Source organism: Salmo trutta, chromosome 30 (genome assembly GCF_901001165.1).
Source record: "Salmo trutta chromosome 30, fSalTru1.1, whole genome shotgun sequence".
NCBI classification, from domain to species: Eukaryota; Metazoa; Chordata; class Actinopteri; order Salmoniformes; family Salmonidae; genus Salmo; species Salmo trutta.
This window is the reverse complement of record NC_042986.1, coordinates 9,183,079-9,202,006: the sequence shown is the minus strand read 5'-3', so window position 1 is coordinate 9,202,006 and position 18,928 is coordinate 9,183,079. Positions and strand designations below refer to the sequence as shown.

At 41.8% G+C, this 18,928-nt stretch overlaps 1 protein-coding gene across 2 annotated transcripts in view; it reads left to right on the top strand.

Annotated features, from left to right (window-relative positions):
• Positions 1-7,841: 7,841 nt before the first annotated feature.
• LOC115167856 (low-density lipoprotein receptor-related protein 1) overlaps positions 7,842-18,928 on the top strand; it is a 137,256-nt gene continuing 126,169 nt past the window's right edge. Inside the window, exon 1 of one of the 2 annotated variants that reach the window (XM_029722542.1) lies at positions 7,842-8,596. In XM_029722542.1, the coding sequence (XP_029578402.1) occupies positions 8,500-8,596 (97 nt within the window). In that variant the 5' untranslated portion in view covers positions 7,842-8,499. The remainder of the gene's footprint in view (positions 8,597-18,928) is intronic. The other variant, XM_029722541.1, reaches the window with a different exon arrangement.

Sequence of the window (18,928 nt, the reverse complement as noted above, 5' to 3'; positions counted from 1 at the left end):
CCTGTCGTTTGCCTGCCCCTGTTTCTGTAAATAACATTGTTACTTCAACACAGTCTGCATTTGAGTCTTACCTGAAACGTGATAGTAACAGCTAGGCTACATGGAGGGGACTACTTGGTAGTTTGGTTCATCAGGCTGACCCCTAGTCTACGCTTGAAGTTATTTAGGGGACTGATGTTTTGGCAATATGAAGATAAGAATTACAAAGAATGGAACCTCTGTATCTGCTAGAGAATTGACTATGTGAGGTGGGGAGGGTGAAGGTTATCGCAGTGTCTTGTGTTGTATGCATGGATTTGGGAGTTAACCTGGCAGAATCCATTGAAGGGTTTAGGTAGGCTGTCTGGGAGGTTTGTGTATTTGTAGATGAAGGTGCATAATTGGAGTATTTTAACAGTGTAGATAGACAATATAATGAGTTTCTTAAACAGATGGGCAGATGGAGCCAAGTAGTTAGAGGAGGTGGCTAGTCTTGCATATGTATTTTGTGTGATGGGTAATGTATAGAGACTGGAACCATATGTACTAGCTCAGATAATATTGCAGTAAATGAGATATGGGTCAATAAAGCTGTAGTATAGCGTTAGGAAGCAAGCCTGATGAACCAAACCACTAATCTCTCTGATAATACCAACGGACTTCAGACAGAAGTACACACTCACACGGACTTTCACAAAATCGCTTGAGAAGTCATTCTTCTTAAAGACAGGCTTATTGAACAGACACACGTCCTGTAACTGTCTCCAATTCATTCAAGGCCAAGGCTTTGTGTACAGGCACACACATGTTCCTGTATGTTTCCTTGCAAACATACTGTAGATGGAGCACAGCGTACTAGCGGAAGCTGGACATGCGTGACAGAGAACATCATTTCTTTTATGCAACAACAATCCCTCTAATTCCAAGGCTGAGGGCCGATGCAGTTGGGTAATGTTGACACAGCTCCAGTAGTGGGGCACCATTCAGCTGCTGGTATAATGGGGGTTTAACACCATTGCGAATGTGTGGACACATCTCAATCGCTGTGTGACACCCAACCTCCATCAATCCCATACTGTCAGCATATGGGTCCATGGATTCACATTTCATTTAGACGGCAACTTAGCGTATCTTAGTTCACCTCCTTAGCTCTCGAAGACAGGTTTTTCCACCTGTGTTGTCTCTCATCTGTTCAATTATCCCATATATCAGCAGGTAGACCTAGTTCTCTTGTCATTTCACCTGGGCTGGGTTGTGTAGGGGTTGTCGGAGGGTTCTCTGTCTGTGATACTGAGGGAAGCAGGTTCTTTCTGTCTGGGAAAATGCCCCTCCTCACCTCCTCCTACACTACTTTTCCCTCTTTACTCCCACAATAGACTCCCTCCCTCCCCCCTCCACTCCTTCCCCCTGGCCTAGTCTCCCCCTCTACTCCTTCTCTTCCCTTCCACCCCTAGACTCTCTCCTCTCATGCCCTCCCCTGTCTCCTCTCCTTGGCTGGGTCAGCTAAGCAGGGGGATTGACTGTGTGCTGCTGCAGATGTGCAGTCTGGAAAGAGGCCAGATTGCCTTGCCTGGGAGAACATGTGGTCAGGCACCGTTTACCTTGGCACTCTCTCAAACTGTCTCCCACACATGCTGTGTCTATGCCAGCTTCACAATGCCAGCACTGACTTCTAGGGGGATTATCAGGTTGAACTGTGAAAAATGATCATTGTTGATTAATTGTATTAACAGAACAAATTATGACTAAATAAGATTATAAAAGGAATTCAAGTATATGCTAAACTAAATAGAAAAGCAGATATGTTGCTTTGTAGTGAGCTTGATTCACTTCAGCTTCCCAAGCTTGTTTATTCTCAGCTAAGGGCTGAGGAGTGATTGTCTGGACATTCTGCTGGGGTCTAGGGATACCCAGACGCTGTTTTTCACAGATTCTCCACATACCTCACATTCTGCCATTCTGTGCTTCTGTCTCTTAACAAACATCTATGGCAGGGCTTGGCAACAGGTGGCCCGGGGGCCAAAACCGACCCTCAAGTGTTTTATTTTGGCCCCCCAAACTTAAAAAAAATAAAATAATAAATCACCATGAATTCAGCAAAAAGTATGTTTCATTTAGGAAACCAAGTATTCCCACCAATAAAAAATAGACATATGTGATCGTGTCTCAATGTAATCAAAGTGTGGAATGATTGTCATTTTCAAATACAATCTCTTTTTGGGCTTTGTTGTGGTCAATTTGCAGTGTACAAATTATTATAATTATGTTCGGGCCACCCAACCATCTGCTCCGACAAAAATCGTCCTGTGGCTGAATCTAGTTGCCTACCAATCTATGCGTTGGAACACTTCTGCACCAAACACACCCTGCAGCCTTTGTTGGTGAGAGTAAGCTCAAACGTCACGAATGAAAGCTGCAGCCGTTACTTCTATAAAATGTTCATCCCACTTTTAAAATGAATCTCTATGTTATTAGTATATTATTACAATGATTAAATGGCTATTGTGCTCTTAGATGAAATAACACAAGTAAACTTATTAAAGACCCCTAAATATGTGCTGATAATCATTTGTCATCAATAATAATTTATCCTACATATCTTGATGTTTGATATCCACTGAAAATCTATACTATAGTGAGCGTTCGTTCCATTAACACCATGTGAAGTGTTCAGCGCCCTCTGCAGGTCTGGAAGGGTTACTAGAGAAATAGAGTTTCTGCAGTCTATATGATGTCGGTGTTTTCACGCTAAAATCAACTGACCATAAGGTCTCTATCTAAAATCCATCAGAAGGCATATCATCACAATATAATTAACTTTTTTTGCGCCGAGAACTTTTTTGAGATATTTTGCTGATATTGTAGTTTGATTATGGCAACAAACCAGGTCAACTCCTGTACGCAGAAGTCATGAGTAGAGGCATGCAAAATATGTGTTTGTGATCTGATGGTCTGCCCCTTGTCTGCCTCACTGGGTTTTATGTACAGCACACGTATTCTTAACTGCCCTAGGTATCACTGGTAAGGTAAATACAGGACTGTTATAGTCTCAATATGACCGACTTACTAAGTCTGGAAAGGGATACAGTGAACTCAGACATAGAGATTCCCTCCAAATCCCTCCTCTCCATTTTGTAAAAAGTTGCTTACTTCTTATAACAGTAGGAGCCTAACCCAGCCTTATATTGTCTCCCTTTCAAATGACTCCCTATTCCCTACATAGTGCACTACTTTTGACAAAACGAGTACACTATATAGGGAATAGGGTCATTTGGGACATAGAGATTCTCTCAGAGGGGGGGATCTAGACAGGATCTCTGTTTGGATTCTGACTTCCCCTCTCGCTCCAGGCTTTGGAAACCAGGCCAAATCCCTGTATGTTTTCTAAGTCCATGATAATGGATTATGAATGGGCCGAACTTTGCTACATCCACATGTCTTGACACACCGTCTCTGTGCTTTAGATTCGAATCCACTGCCTTCCTAGAATTTCGAAGGCTGTTTTGAGTGACTGGGATAGTCATGCTCACTACACAGTATACTGTGTAGGAAGTTGGAGCAGTTATCATTTTATTTTAAACTCAGTCACTTAGATTGTTAGAGTATCAGTCTTCAAACTAGACTGAGAGAGACAGCCTGGAAGAGAGAGACTGAAAGCGAGAGATAGAGTTCAGTAATGACTACAGGCACAGTATAGTGGGCCCCACTAAACTCAGCAATCGTGTTCTGTTATGGCTAGTTATCTTAGCTAGCTTCAGATCTCTTACTCTCTCTCTGAGGGGGACATAGACAGTCTCATTGGCTCAATACACCAGATAGAAACCAACTTCCTCTAATGCCTCAAGCCTTGTCTGCTCCCCAACTGGCGTCCTCTTCCCTGTGTACTGCACTGCTTTTGACCAGGGCCCATAGGGAGTGCACTATACAGAGAATGGATTGCCATTTCAAATAAAAGTCTATTAGTCTCATACACAGTTCAGCAAATGTTATAGCGGGTGCAGCGAAATGCTTGTGTTATTAGCTCCTAACAGTGCAGCAAAAATGTCAACCAAGTACACAAACAATAATAATAATAATAAAAACAGGAAATCACGAATGTCAGAATGAATTCAGTTGACAATCCAAATAACAAATGCAAATGAACTCTATGCATATACAGTTGAAGTCGGAAGTTTACATACACTTAGGTTGGAGTCATTAAAACTCGTTTTTCAACCACTCCACAAATTTCTTGTTAACAAACTATAGTTTTGGCAAGTCGGTTAGGACATCTACTTTGTGCATGACACAAGAAATTTTTCCAACAATTGTTTACAGACAGAATATTTCACTTATAATTCACTGTATCACAATTCCAGTGGGTCAGAAGTTTACATACACTCAGTTGACTGTGCCTTTAAAAAGCTTGGAAAATTCTAGAATATTATGTCATTTAGACCTCCACAAGTCTGTTTCATCCTTGGGAGCAAGTTCCAAACGCCTGAAGGTACCACGTTCATCTGTACAAACAATAGTACGCAAGTATAAACACCATGGGACCACGCAGCCGCCATACCACTCAGGAAGAAGACGTGTTCTTTCTCCTAGAGATGAACATACTTTGGTGCGAAAAGTGCAAATCAATCCCAGAACAGCAGCAAAGGACCTTGTGAAGATGCTGGAGGAAACAGGTACAAAAGTATCTATATCCACAGTAAAACGAGTCCTATATCGACGTAACCTGAAAGGCAAGGAAGAAGCCACTGCTCCAAAACCGCCATTAAAAAGCCAAACTACGGTTTGTAACTGCACATGTGGACAAAGATCGTACTTTTTGGAGAAATGTCCTCTGGTCTGATGAAACAACAATAGAACTGTTTGCCATAATAACCATTGTTATGTTTGGAGGAAAAAGGGGGAGGCTTGCAAGCCGAAGAACACCATCCCAACCGTGAAGCACAGGGGTGGCAGCATCATGTTGTGGGGGTGCTTTGGAGGGACTGGTGCACTTCACAAAATAGATGGCATCATGAGTGAGGAAAATTATGTGGATATATTGAAGCAACATCTCAAGACATCAGTCAGAAATATAAAGCTTGGTCCCAAATGGGTCTTCCAAATGGACAATGACCCCAAGCATACTTCCAAAGTTGTGACAAAATGGCTTAAGGACAACAAAGTCAAGGTATTGGAGTGGCCATCACAAAGCACTGACCTCATCCTATATAAAATTTGTGGGCAGAACTGAAAAAGCGTGTGTACGAGCAAGGAGGCCTTACAACCCTAACTCAGTTACACCAGCTCTGTCAGGAGTAATGAGCCAAAATTCACCCTCCTCATTGTGGGAAGCTTGTGGAAGGCTACCCAAAGCATTTGACCCAGGTTAAACAATTTAAAGGCAATGCTACCAAATACTAATTGATTGTATGTAAACTTCTGCCCCACTGGGAATGTGATGAAAGAAATAAAAGCTGAAATAAATCATTCTCTCTACTATTATTCTGACATTTCACATTCTTAAAATAAAGTGGTGATCCTAACTGACCTAAGACAGGGAATTTTTACTAAGATTAAATGTCAGGAATTGTGAAAAACTGAGTTTAAGTGTATTTGGCTAAGGTGTATGTAAACTTCCGACTTCAACTGTATACACCAAAATATACCAAATTATATATACAAAAGTATGTGGACACCCCTTCAAATTAGTGGATTCGGCTATTTCAGCCACACCTGTTGCTGACAGGTGTATAGAATCGAGTACACCGCAATGCAATCTCCATAGACAAACATTGGCTGTAGAATGGACCGTACTGAAGAGCTCAGTGACTTTCAACGTGTCACCATCATAGGATGCCACCTTTTCAATAAATCAGTTCGTGAAATTTCTGCTCTGCTAGAGCTGCCCCGGTCAACTGTAAGTGCTGTTATTGTGAAGTGGAAACATCTATGAGCAACAACGGCTCAGCCACAAAGTGGTAGGCCACACAAGCTTACAGAACAGGACCACTGAGTGCTGATGCGTGTAAAAATCATCTGTCCTCAGTTGCAACACTCACTACCGAGTTCCAAACTGCCTTTGGAAGCAACGTCAGCACAATAACTGTTTGTCGGGAGCTTCATGAAATGGGTTTCCATGGTTGAGCAGCCGCACACAAGCCTCCTGAGGTTGTAGAAGCGTTGTTGCGCCTTGTTCCCCACGGTGTCGGTGTGGTGGGACCATTTCAGGTCCTCAGTGATGGGCACGCTAAGGACCTTGAAGCGTTTGGTACACATCCTTGAAACCAGAATACAACTCTGCTGCTTTGGGAGGAAAATTTAGATTTTTTTTATAAAGCACTGTGAATTCAGCTGACATTCATAGATGGATGGGAATCCATATATCAGAAATTATTTGATCATGATGTCAGTCCAGAGTAAATTTTCGAAGAGTGCTGTAGTTTGGCGCTTTTGTCTGAAGTCAGTGCAAATGTTTGGGTATTTTATCGCTTAAAGTTATTGTTCAGCACGTTACACTATTGAGACGAACAGATGGTGCTCTCTAAATGATCTGCCATGTCCTTCATTTACCACCAGAGGGCGTTCTCTCCTGAGAAATGCACTTGGAGTGGGTCCGAGTCAGAAATGTTCTCTTGAGTTGGATGCCATAGAATAGAAAATTAAACTAACTGTTTAGAAAATAGCACATCCTTCCACTCTCCAACCCTGGCTGGGATGCATCTCATCTTTCAGTATGGTAACATAGTAGCCTAAGGTTACAATTCTGGAGAGTTCTACCATGCACAATTAGCAATACTGAAGATTGTGTATAACATAACCTTTAGAGCAGCTGTGTGTCAGTGGTGGGAAAAGTAAATGAGTCAAGTTAAAATGGAAGATCAGCAGCAGTAGGGATGATATGTTATATTGATAGGTGTGTGTATTAGACCATATTGCTGTCCTGCCTGAGCATTCGAAATGTAATGAGTACTTTTGGGTGTCAGGGAAAATGTATGGGAGTAAAAGTACATACACTGAACAAAAATATAAGCACAACATGTAAAGTGTTGGTTCCCATGTTTCATGAGTTGAAATAAAAGATCCCAGAAATGTTCCGTCCGCACAAATTTCTTTACATCCCTGTTAGTGAGCATTTCTCCTTTGCCAAGATAATCCATCCACCTGATAGGTGTGGTATATCTAGAAGCTGATTAAAAAGCATGATCATTACACAGGTGCACATTGTGCTGGGGGACAATAAAAGGACACTCTAAAATGTGCAGTTTTGTCACACAATACAACAGGTGTCCCAAATTTGAGGAAGCGTGCAATTGGCATGCTGATTGCAGGAATGTCCACCAGACCTGTTGCCAACGCCAATGCCTACTTCTATCTGTAATAAAGCCCTTTAATGGGGAAAAACTCATTCTGATTGGCTGGGTCTGGCTCCCCAGGCCCACCCACGGCTGTGCCCCTGCCCAGTCATGTGAAATCCATAGATTTGGGCCTAATGGATTTTTTTCAATTGACTGATTTCCTTATATGAACTGTAACTGCGTTTATATTTTTGTTTCGTATATTTTATTTAGGAATATAGAGTAAAAGTTGTGAAAAATATAAATAGTAAAGTACAAATATCCCCAAAAACTACTTAAGTAGCCTAGTACTTCAAAGTATTTCTACTTAGTTACTTCACACGTGCACAAAGCTCAGGGGGAAACTTTTACAATGTTGCAAGACCCAGGTGGCATTCTTAATTTTGTATTTTATATGTGTTAAAATATTTCTGACCTGTTACTTTAATGATACATTTGAGAGTGTCCACTTGTTTGCAAGTTGAGGCCTACTATTATTTTATGTCTAACAAATTGAAACAGCAGAGCACAACTATTCTTGCGCCAACATGGCTGGTGTAGGGGCGCCAGCTTCATGCTTTGAAAAGCGTTGAAATTAGGGAGAAAACGTTTGTGCAGAGGGAGCTTGCTTCGTAGTTTTCGCGATTTCCAAATGAATTTAATTGGTGATGTCATCTGGTTCGAGAGGGCTGTGTGTGTTGGTGCTTCAGAGTCACCATCCAGTCAACGTGTTGTAACTACCAGCAACAGAGGAGCTCCCAAATAAAAAGGCGCTTTTAGTTTTTGGTTCATGGCATGGGATATTTTCAACAATGCTGCAGTGACGGAGATCTGAGGAGCTTGAGAACTAGTTGGACGTTTCTAGAGGAATGTGGAAGCCACATTGTGTCCACAATAGATTTTCCTTTGAAAAATAGTGTGTGGGTTTATATGGATTATGCATGCTGAAAGTGTATGTGTAAGAAATATACATGACTGCATGAGCACAACCCGTAGCTTCACTAGGCTGTAGCAAGCCTTTTTTTTCTGCAGTTTTATCCATACCGCTGACTGTGAAGCTACCTTTGCTATTCGTAGTACGTGGTTGCAGGGCGTAAAGAGAACGGACAGTCGCACCGGACCGTTCCGGGGTTCGGATGAGGTGTTTGACTAGATTCTTAGATTTGTAGAATTCTATCGAACTTTCAATCTATTATTTTCTACAGAAGTAATGCCATCGGGCATTGCAAATGTGCTAGCGATGAGGTTGTTCTTCGTGGGATTTCTACTCAGTTTGGAGATCCTGTCTCCTACAGGAGCTATTGATGGTAAGTGACATTCTAGTGTTCTAGCCTATGGCTTTGTGAAACTGCATGTCCACTTACCAATATAGGGCCTATACAGTGTAGGCCTATTCACCACACAGTAGGCTTGTCTATTTGCCTTCATAACACCAAATAGGCTTCAGACTCGATGTGATCGATATGAGCAATAGGCTTTTCCTTTTAGCTAAGCTAATCATCCTAGGAGGTGCCATGTTTGTGTGACAGCCTAAAGGCTATCTAGCCTACCCACCTTTTGGCAATTGCTCATTTCATAACCACCTGCTGTATCCTAGCATACATGCTTCCTTTAGGGTGTTGTTGACATGACAAAAACATCTGTCGTCAACAGATGTTGAGTTTCATATGGCTTAATTTTGTTTGCTTTAATCAACGGGGATTCAAAGCGATGCATGGCTACATTGACTTCAGTGTTGTGCTGCCTGCTATTCTGTTTTGCTCCCATTCGCAGATGTAGCCCCACGAATGTTTCAAAATGAATATGCCCTTTGTTCTTGTTCTGTTGTCATGCTCACGAAGAAGGTGTTCGTTCAATATTCTAAGGTCATTCAGCAGGTTGAAAAGGGCTATGGTATCACAGCACATAAGTGAAAGGCCTGCTTTCCCCCAGTTCTAGGTAGGCTAGACCGACACAGCAGCACACTACCTTGATTCGATAAGTAGGCTACACGGACCCGATCAACATGCCTATGCTTTTCACCGATTTCTCCGCTGTAGAATCCCCCAACATTTGTATCATTTGCAGGTTCTAAACGGTAGCCTTTTATGTGTGAATCGTTTATGGTTCAGAATCTGTGGCTTTAGGTCTGGCTGCAACCTGCTCTCAGAGCATTTCGTATGATTCTCTACATAAATCCGATACACACATTTATTAAGATGTGTATTAATTTGTGGATCATCCATTTTGTGTGATATGTTACGAATTGCAATTTGTATGGTATGTGATGAATGTGCAGTTCATACAATGTTACAAATTTGGAAAACCTACAATGTGTTACGAATTCTCAACTTATGATATGTTACGAATTCCAATTTGCTGTGATTAATGTTACCTATGTGGCTAACTCTGACGTTAGCTAGGTTAGGGTTAGGAGTTAGGTTAACATTGGGGGAAGGGTTAGCTAAGTAGTTGCAAAGTAGCTAAAAAGTAGTAAATAGTTGAAAAGTTGTCCGCGATGAGATTCGAACACACAACCGTTATACACCCACGAACCACCCCAACCACCCTCCTTTCATTTTTGCCAAAATATATTTTCACAATTGAGTTCCAAATATCTCTAACGTCGCCCCAGCATGATTTTTCTTTTTGAGCCCGTTTTGAGCACTCACTTCCAAAGTGTAATTGTTATGCAACAGGACAGTTAACCCGTGCTGCCCTCAGGTTTTATTTGAGGCATGTTCCGCCTCCTCATTAATTTACATAGAAGTAGCCCATTTCACTGTAGCAGACATATTTATATTTGAGGCTTTACTGAGTTGGACAAACTTCTCTCATCAACGAGAGCCCAAGCACTTCCCCAGATCAAGTATGCAGACATTTGCACAGTCTTGCAGAAACTTTTTCCCCCTGGCACATTTTCTGTCTGGCACTCGCATTGCTTTCATTGTTGTTTCGCTTACAAACAATAACTTTCTTTGAACATGTGTGCATTCCTATCAAAGTAAGTGCCTTTATTTTCTGTTCTTATAACAAAATGAGGTGAACGGATGGTTCACTTATCTTTCTTGTACATTTCCGGAAGTGAAGGAAGGGAAGGGAATGATGGTAGGTGACACAATCCCTTTAACATGCACACTACAAACAGACCAAACTCATCTTGTCTCCTTATCTTTGGTTGACACGAAAAAACAAACATGGCAGCGTGCACAAACTACCCATCGTTGGAATACTTCAGATGTTTAGAAAGTGTTATACAAAATTATTTTGATTATTCCTCAGTTAGCGCGTGGACTAATGTAGCCCACATTTTCCAGTTTGGATGATTGTGCTATGCTGCCGCTACTTCTGTGAATGTCTGAACATTGCATCTAAAAAAGAAACTGGTCACATTCAGGACATAACATTGTAAGATCTGTGTTTGTGCAAAATGTTTCTGTGAAAAAATAAATAAATTGTGGCCAGCTCAAATGCTGACTGTTGCATCAATCAAAACTGGACGTTCTAAATAAGCTTTCTAATTACACTGGTTTGAGCGTACGCTGCAGGGACCACTGTAGAATAAACACACCTGTGTGTTGGTATGTGTCAAAGGGTTAAGTTAACTTCTATCTTATGTAATCGTACCAAACGTAACATCATACAAATTTCAGTGTCCCAGATTTACATTTACTATGTTACGTCTACTTTGAGACCAGGCTGCTGTAAACTAAGGATTTTAGCAGTGACCAGGCTACACTTTAGAAGGTGTAGTTTAAACAGAATAATTTTCTTGAATTATACGTTTTCATGTTTGTTTTGAGCTGCATGCAGTAAAAACAACTGTGTTGTGTTTTTTCAGTTGTAATCTTTATAGCTAGCTAGGCTGTCGTGACTTGTCCCGACATGCAGCGAATATTAGAATGTCTTGGGGGGGGGGAGAAAGACTACATGAATCACAACAGATACTAACATTGACAGTCAGGTAGCCTATAGAGAACGGAATTAAGTGATGTTGCAATGTATTGCCATCCTAAGTCCTCATGTGCTTCTCAGGGCTGCGTGGGACTCTGCTAGTTTGAGAATGTCTGGCTACAGTGCATCCTTGCAACAATGATTCTGTCAGGTGCAACACTGTGGCCATGCACTTGCAGAGCTAGAACATTGCAACATTGTAGCCAATGATTTGGAACATCTGGCAATGTCTTGGCAATACAAAGTGTCAAGTAGACAATAATTTGTAGTGTCACTGGCATGGTTAACTTGTATTAAATGGAATGAACCCACTAAGCACGGACTGACGCCAATGTCTTTTTTTTTGGTCCTGTCTGGGCTGGCCATCTTTTTTTGGTGTGGTCTGGACCGGCCTTGATTTCAATGTCCACGGACGTTGATTTTTGGTCTGGACTGGAATAGTGATGTGCATAGTTATGAATATCAGAACGGTTGTTAGTATTCGAATACTGAGTGTTGTGTGCGAGTATTCCCTTTTTTTGTTGCGTAAAACAAAAAATATAGGCCTATTTTTGACACTGAAAAGGCTTTTTCTAAATTTAAATAACAATATCCACGTGACATGGCTACGTACAAAGATACACCATGACATTTTCAAGTGATTCATTTAATAAAACAACAAACTTTTGAATGTAGTTTTTGACATGCGCCCCATTGAAAATACCTGTAGCCGACCGGTAGCCTTCACGTTTGTAGCATGTTGATTGCCAATCAAACCGGCAAAGTGGATCAATGTGGAGTGCGAGTTCACTAATGCAATGGAAGATGGCGCTGTTGCCAGAATTTTTTTATTAATTTCTCTACCATAAGCCGCCTCCAACGTTGTTTTAGAGAATTTGGCAGTACGTCCAACTGGCTTCACAACCGCAGACCACGTGTATGGTGACGTGTGGGCGAGCGGTTTGCTGATATCAATGTTGTGAACAGAGTGCCCCATGGTGAGGTTATGGTATGGGCAGGCATAAGCTACAGGCAATGAACACAATTCCAGTTGGCAATTTGAATGCACAGAGATACTGTGACGAGATCCTGAGGCCCATTGTTGTGCCCTTCGTCTGCCGCCATCACCTCGTGTCAGCGTGATAATGCATGGCCCCATGTCTCAAAAATCTGTACACAAATTCCTGGAAGCTGAAAATGTCTCAGTTCAATGGCCTGCGTACTCACCAGACATGTCACCCATTGAGCATGTTTGGATGCTCTGGATCAACGTGTACGACAGCGTGTTCCAGTTCCCGTCAATATCCAGCAACTTCGCTCAGCCATTGAAGAGGAGGCACAGGCCAAAGCAACACAGGCCAAATCAACTGCCTGATCAACTCTGTACAGATGTGTCGTGCTGCTTGAGGCAAATGGTGATCTTACCAGATAATGACTAGTTTTCTGATACACGCTCCTAACTTAAAAAAAAAAAAGGTATCTATGACCAACAGATGCATATCTGCATTCCCAGTCATGTAAAATCCATAGATTAGGCCCTAATTGTTGCATTTTGCATTTATATTTTTGTTCCGTGTATATATGGATAAATGCTTACTTCATTGTGAATGTATGTGCTGTTGACATTTGGCCATAGGATCAATTACCAAAAAGGATTTCTATAAATAATGTTTTTTCAACTTTCATTCAGAACTGAAAATTAACTTAACTTCAACGTCTCAAATACTTGAATTGTTATTTTAAAACCTCATGTCAGTCAATATTGCAGGACTGAACCAGCACAACGAGAGTTATACAATGCACTTTTACTAGTCCACCCACTAAACACCTTTGCAAAAATACCCTATTCTTTTCAATAACATGCATAAATAATGTGTTGCGTTTCCATGGTATTCCAGTTGGCCTACATCTGCTCATTTTGTTTGTGAAATGAAGGATTGTAGTAGGTTCCCATTCATTTTTAAACTCCATATTGTTAAAGGTCCAATGCAGCCATTTTTATCTCTTTTTCAAATCATTCCTGGGTAGCAATTTAAGTACCTTACTGTGGTTCCTTTAATTAAAATGGTCAACAAGAAACAAAAATAGCTTCTTAGCAAAGAGCAATTTCTAAAGACAGTCTGGGAGTGGTCGGATTGGGGAGGGGAAAACTAGCTGGTATTGGCAAAGATGTTTTGGAACTCTATTTGTCTATTTAACTAATTTACCACCTGGCGGTGACACCAGGCAGGCCAAAACTCCATCCCACCAAAACGAGCTGAAATTTAATTTGGCCTTTTCAAACAGCCCTTACACTTAGGTCATTATCATTTTTACAGTACTATTCCAAAATTATAATGTGGACCTGTATAACACAGGAAAATCATGTTTTTCACTGCACTGGCCTTTTAAGATCTGCAAGGGAGTACAAGGTACAATTTATGCTTTATTGACAATTCACAAAGCACGAAAAAGAATGAGCATTAAAATTGGCAAAAATTGCTTTTCTGAAGCAAGAATTTTGCTAGGACTGTCTGAGTGGGTAGGGTAAAACTGAAATCTATCTGTTATTGGCAGAGAGGTTTGGAACACACTTTATTGGTCAATTAACCAATTTTCACCATGCAGAAAGATTAAACTCCCGCCCATGCAAACCTGCTGATTAGAAGGTCCTGTGCAGATGGTGTTTTCAACCAGCAAATATCAGGAAATGACACTGATCAAATTAGTTCACACCTTTACAGTGTTACAATGTTGTACAATATTAAATACATGAAAAACAGAATTTTGACTGCACTGGACCTTTAAAGAAGGAACCTTCCAGACACGTTTCAGCCCAGATCTAACAATAAAGGGGAAATAAGGGGGCTCCTTTTAATTAAAACATTTTGTTTTTACGTGTCCTGGGATAAGGACCAATTCCGAGGTTGTTAAAGAACCCCGTGTGAGCGAGCACAGGTCAACTCTCCCGGGCCCTAGCCTCCTACCTCCAAGCTCTGGGAAACATCTGGACAGAGTGAGACCATTCATCCACAGTGAATGTGATGTGACTATGGGGGGAGGAACTGACTCCTCACTCACACAGAGGATAAAAACAAAACAAACGTTACCAGCAGGAATCAGTCCAGCTGAAGGATGGACCCTCCTCCCCATGACGTCCGAGTAACATTTGTTTCCTTTGTTTCCCAACCTTTCTGACTCAATCACCAGTGATGGCAAATATTGGGAAACATTGGACAGAGCAGACAGTACAGAATCTGATTTAATAAAAAACACATACAGAAGTCAATCCCCCTTGACATCTGGGTGACACTATGTAGAGTATGACCAGTGTTGAGAAACAGTGGACCGTACAGTACAGGAACCTGATCTCGTGCTGCTAGCACAGAGAACCATGTCACAGATGTCCAGATGCAAGACCAGAGTAGGGAAGGGATAAGTGAGTGTGTGTTTGAGTGGATGCTGCTATGTTCGAGGCCAGGGAAGAGGAGGGAAGGGATGAGTGAGAGAGTGATGCTGCTATGCTAGAGGGCAGGGGTCAGCCACTTGAGCTGAAACACGTGGATTCATCAGCATCACCACTGGGCTCCGCTGGCTGTCCGCAGCAGGATTTAGGGGTTGAGGAGGGGATTGGACAGGCCAAGTTCAGAGGGCAAGGCCATCCCCTGGTCTGTTCTGTTCCAGGACTGTCCTTTCCTAGCTAAATAGTTTATTTATCCTTAGCTGCACATTTTTAAACAGCTATCTGGATCGTATTATCAGCTTTGTTGATCTTTAGAGTCATGATCCTCTAAAAGATGCCAAACCAGAAACATGGGGTGACCTGGTGATCACATGCATGTGAATGCTGTAAAATTAGCAAATGCAATACCTTTTACAATGCATTAACTAAAATGTAAATAAGGGTTAAGATGGTGTGTAATGTTCTCATCAGCATGGTTCTGGATCATTTTACCACCACACTGCTTTAGAAGGTATTTAATAACACAGAGCAAGTGACCCTTAAATGACTCATGTGTTACAGGAATAGATTCACATGATGCCTCTGCCTCCTACAAATATAGGTTCAGGATCATTTTAACCCCACTCGATGAAAACGCATGACTCGTGGCTAAGTGTACAAAACATTAAGAACACCTTCCTGATATTGAATTATAACCCCTTTTGCCCTCAGAACAGCCTCAATTCCTCGGGGCATGGACTCTACAAGGTGTCGAACGGGTTCCCCAGGGATGCTGGCCCATGTTGACTCAATAATGCTTCCCACAGTTGTGTCAAGTTGGCTGGATGTCCTTTGGGTGGTGGACCAGTCTTGATACACACGGGAAACAGTTGAATGTGAAAAACCCAGCAGCATTGCAGTTCTTGACACACTCAAACCGGTGTGCCTGGCACCTACTACCGAACCCTGTTCAAAGGCACTTAAATATTTTGTCTTGCCCATTCACCCGCTGAATGGCACAGACATAATACATGTCTCAATTGTCTCATGGCAACAACAAAATATCCATCTTTAACTGGACTCCTCCCCTTCAATTACACTGATTTTGAAGTGGATTTAACAAGGGACCTCAATAAGGGATCATAGCTTTCACCTGGTCAGTCAGTCATGGAAATGTTTTGTACACTCAGTGCATGTTACTGTAAGAGAGACTGCATGTAAGTCAGTGGAGGCTCCTTTGTAGATAAAACTATACTAAATATATTCACAATTTATTGATTAAAATAGATTGTTTAGCAATGAAGGTCTACAGAAGCCTCAGCAGCCCTCTGTAGGGTAGCACCATGGTGTAGCCGGAGGAGAACTAGCTTCCGTTTTCCTCTGGGTACGTTGACGTCAATACAAAACCTAGGAGGCTCATGGTTCTCACCCCCTTCCATAGACTTTCACATGAATTGTGACAACTTCCCGGAGGATATCCTCCAACCTATCAGAGCTCTTGCAACTTGAACTGACATGTTATCCACCCAATTAAAAGATCAGATAATTAATCTAGTACTGAAATCATAAGCTACAGCCAGCTAGCACTGCAGTGTATGAAATGTGGTGAGTAATTGACTCAAAGAGAGAGAGGCAATAGTTGAACAGTTTTGAACAAATACATTTCTTCCAAAATGAAGAAGCAAGAGATTTTTATTTTATTTTTTACTTTCAGTTCCACCAGCAAGGTAAGCTTTTGGTTTTACAAATGTATTGCCACTGGGGCTCGCCGGTGTAAGTGCGAAACTGCTTACTGACCATACACTGCAATGCTACTGCATGATTGTACCGTGTTTACTAATGCGTTAGTTCTATTAGCTATGTTGACTATGAAGTTACTTTAGCTAATATGGTGACAACGATGTAGGCTGTGTGTAGCAGTTATATGGTTTGGCTTGGAAAGTTTTTTTTTTTTGGTTGCCTGGTCACATACAGCTGATGTGTTGTCCATTTGAAGTCCACAAGGGAGGGGAAAATGTGAGGAGGGGAAAGCATAGATGTGAGAAGGAATACGACGTGGCTGCTATGAAAGTGAACTGTGTTTACGTGTGATCAGGGGTGTATTCATTCCGCCGACTCTGTTGATGGAAGCAAACTGAATGAAACCGGGATAAACATACCTGAATTTGTTCAATAGAAACTCTCGTTTACAACTGTTGGACTAATGACTACACCCTAGATCGGCTAGATGCAGTCAAGAGTGTGCAAAGCGGTAGTGACTGTCTGTCACCTCAAATTTTTCTCTCAACCTGTGTGCACCTATGTTGTAAACTATAATTCATAGGCTAGGTTGTAGCAACCTCATGGTGGTTATAGGGAAAATTTGAGTATCATGTAGTAGCCTAAACCTATGGATGTTACATTGAACTGGGTGAATGGAATATGAATGACAGTCATCCAACATGCTGTAATAGAAATAAGGCCATGCTCATAAAAAAAAATAATAAACTTCCTCCATCAAAAACTGCACCGACCGCCACGGATGTATGTTACCATAAGAGATCATGTGCACATGTTACCTCCTACATATCTAGCCTCCCACAAATCTACCAGTCTTGCTTCCAAGTACATTTCTATGCCCCTATGATACTGAGCAGACCCTACATGAGAACAACAAAGGTACGGCTGAGCTGAACTGTGGAGATGGGTCAGGAGGTGGAGGTTGAATTCCAGAGGAGCCTAGACTCTGTTTACCTGACCCTTTAAAGGGACACTTCACCACTTTTTTAACATCCTATTATCTCCAGGATTATACTAGTGTCTAGTAAAAAATCTAACAATTAAAGGTCCTAAGAAAATGCCCCCCCTATGATCATCAGGGGTCATTTTCTTTTGGACCTTTTTCTGTGGGTTTGGAGGGGAAGAGAGGGTGAATTCCAGAACCTGGGGCCTGGTTCTAACACTAATATGCTGACCACACTGGTCGCGCGAGCATTGCAAAATAAAATTTGGCGTGTAACACTCAGAACCTCCACTGGAAACATCTGCCAGGAACATTCTAGAACATCCTGTGTCCTCCACACACATTCAGCAGATCATAGATTATACATTGCTCTCTTTAGACTTTCTACCTTAGCCTGGGTGTCAGTCTGTTTCTGCACTCTTCCTAACTCTTTTTATGGAATTGTCATGTTTGGCGTGACAATGACTGCAAAGGAGTTGGCAAGATCACAAACAGATCTGGGACCAGGCTCTCTACCTGGCTAGCCTGTCACATGGGAATGGCCATTGATTGGGATGCTGCCTGGCCTAACACAGCTGAAGATTGCAGGTAGTCAGCTATAGCACTCTCTCAGGTGGCACAGCAAATTCTATCATTTATTTTTCTGTAATGAGATTTGTGAAAAAGCAATGTATAATATGGTCTTAGGTATGTAAAGGGGTTGGGAAATGGAGCAGTGTCTTTTGGAATTAAGATGCAAACAGGTCTCCATGTTTTCACAAGGCAGCAGTTTAGCCTTTGAATAGATTGTAGTAAATGCAGGGTTATGGTGGTGGGTTTCTATTAATACTTCCTAGCGGGAGACAATGCAGGTTTAACCTAAACCGAAATAATAATGTGGCGATAGCGGGAGTCTTGACAATAACTGTATAAAATCCCTTTTTCTTTCCTCCCTCTTCCTGTATAGCATTGTAGATTCAGCCTGAGCACAGACTGGAGGCTAGAGGCAGGTTTGCGTCCCAAATGGCATCCTACTCCCTATATATGGCCAGGCCCCATAGGGAAATAGGGTGCCATTAGAGACGCCCGCACGGATTAGCATGAATGGTTCAGTGTGGTTTCTCCCTGTACGAAGGCGTGAGGCTCGATAGATGAAAGAGTGTTTGTTGATGGTGAATTGCAGGGGTGTGTTGTAATTGGTGTTTTCTGCATTTAGCTCCTGTAAGACCCTGAAAGGAGCAGATTGGTTTATTGAACATAATGGGGGGGGACGTGTGGGTGTTGATGTGGAAGGGAGAACAAGGAAGATGCCTTGGATTTCTCTTTAGGTTATAGAAACGATAGGCCTTTTCACACTGCATTGTTCTTAGCCCTGGGCTATCCTTAGCCCAAGGCTATGACTGACATTGGGCTAGCTTAGCCTGTGTTCACACAACCAGAGATACCTGAAACCAAATGTCACGTTTATGGAGTAGAATATTCAGATTAGGTAACAGTGTAACTCTCTGTTTTGGCTAGCCCCTAAAAGTCGGTGCTAACCCACTTTAGAATTTGCAAGTGTAAACACTCGCTTATTCCCAGGCTAAAAGATCCCTTAATCCAATG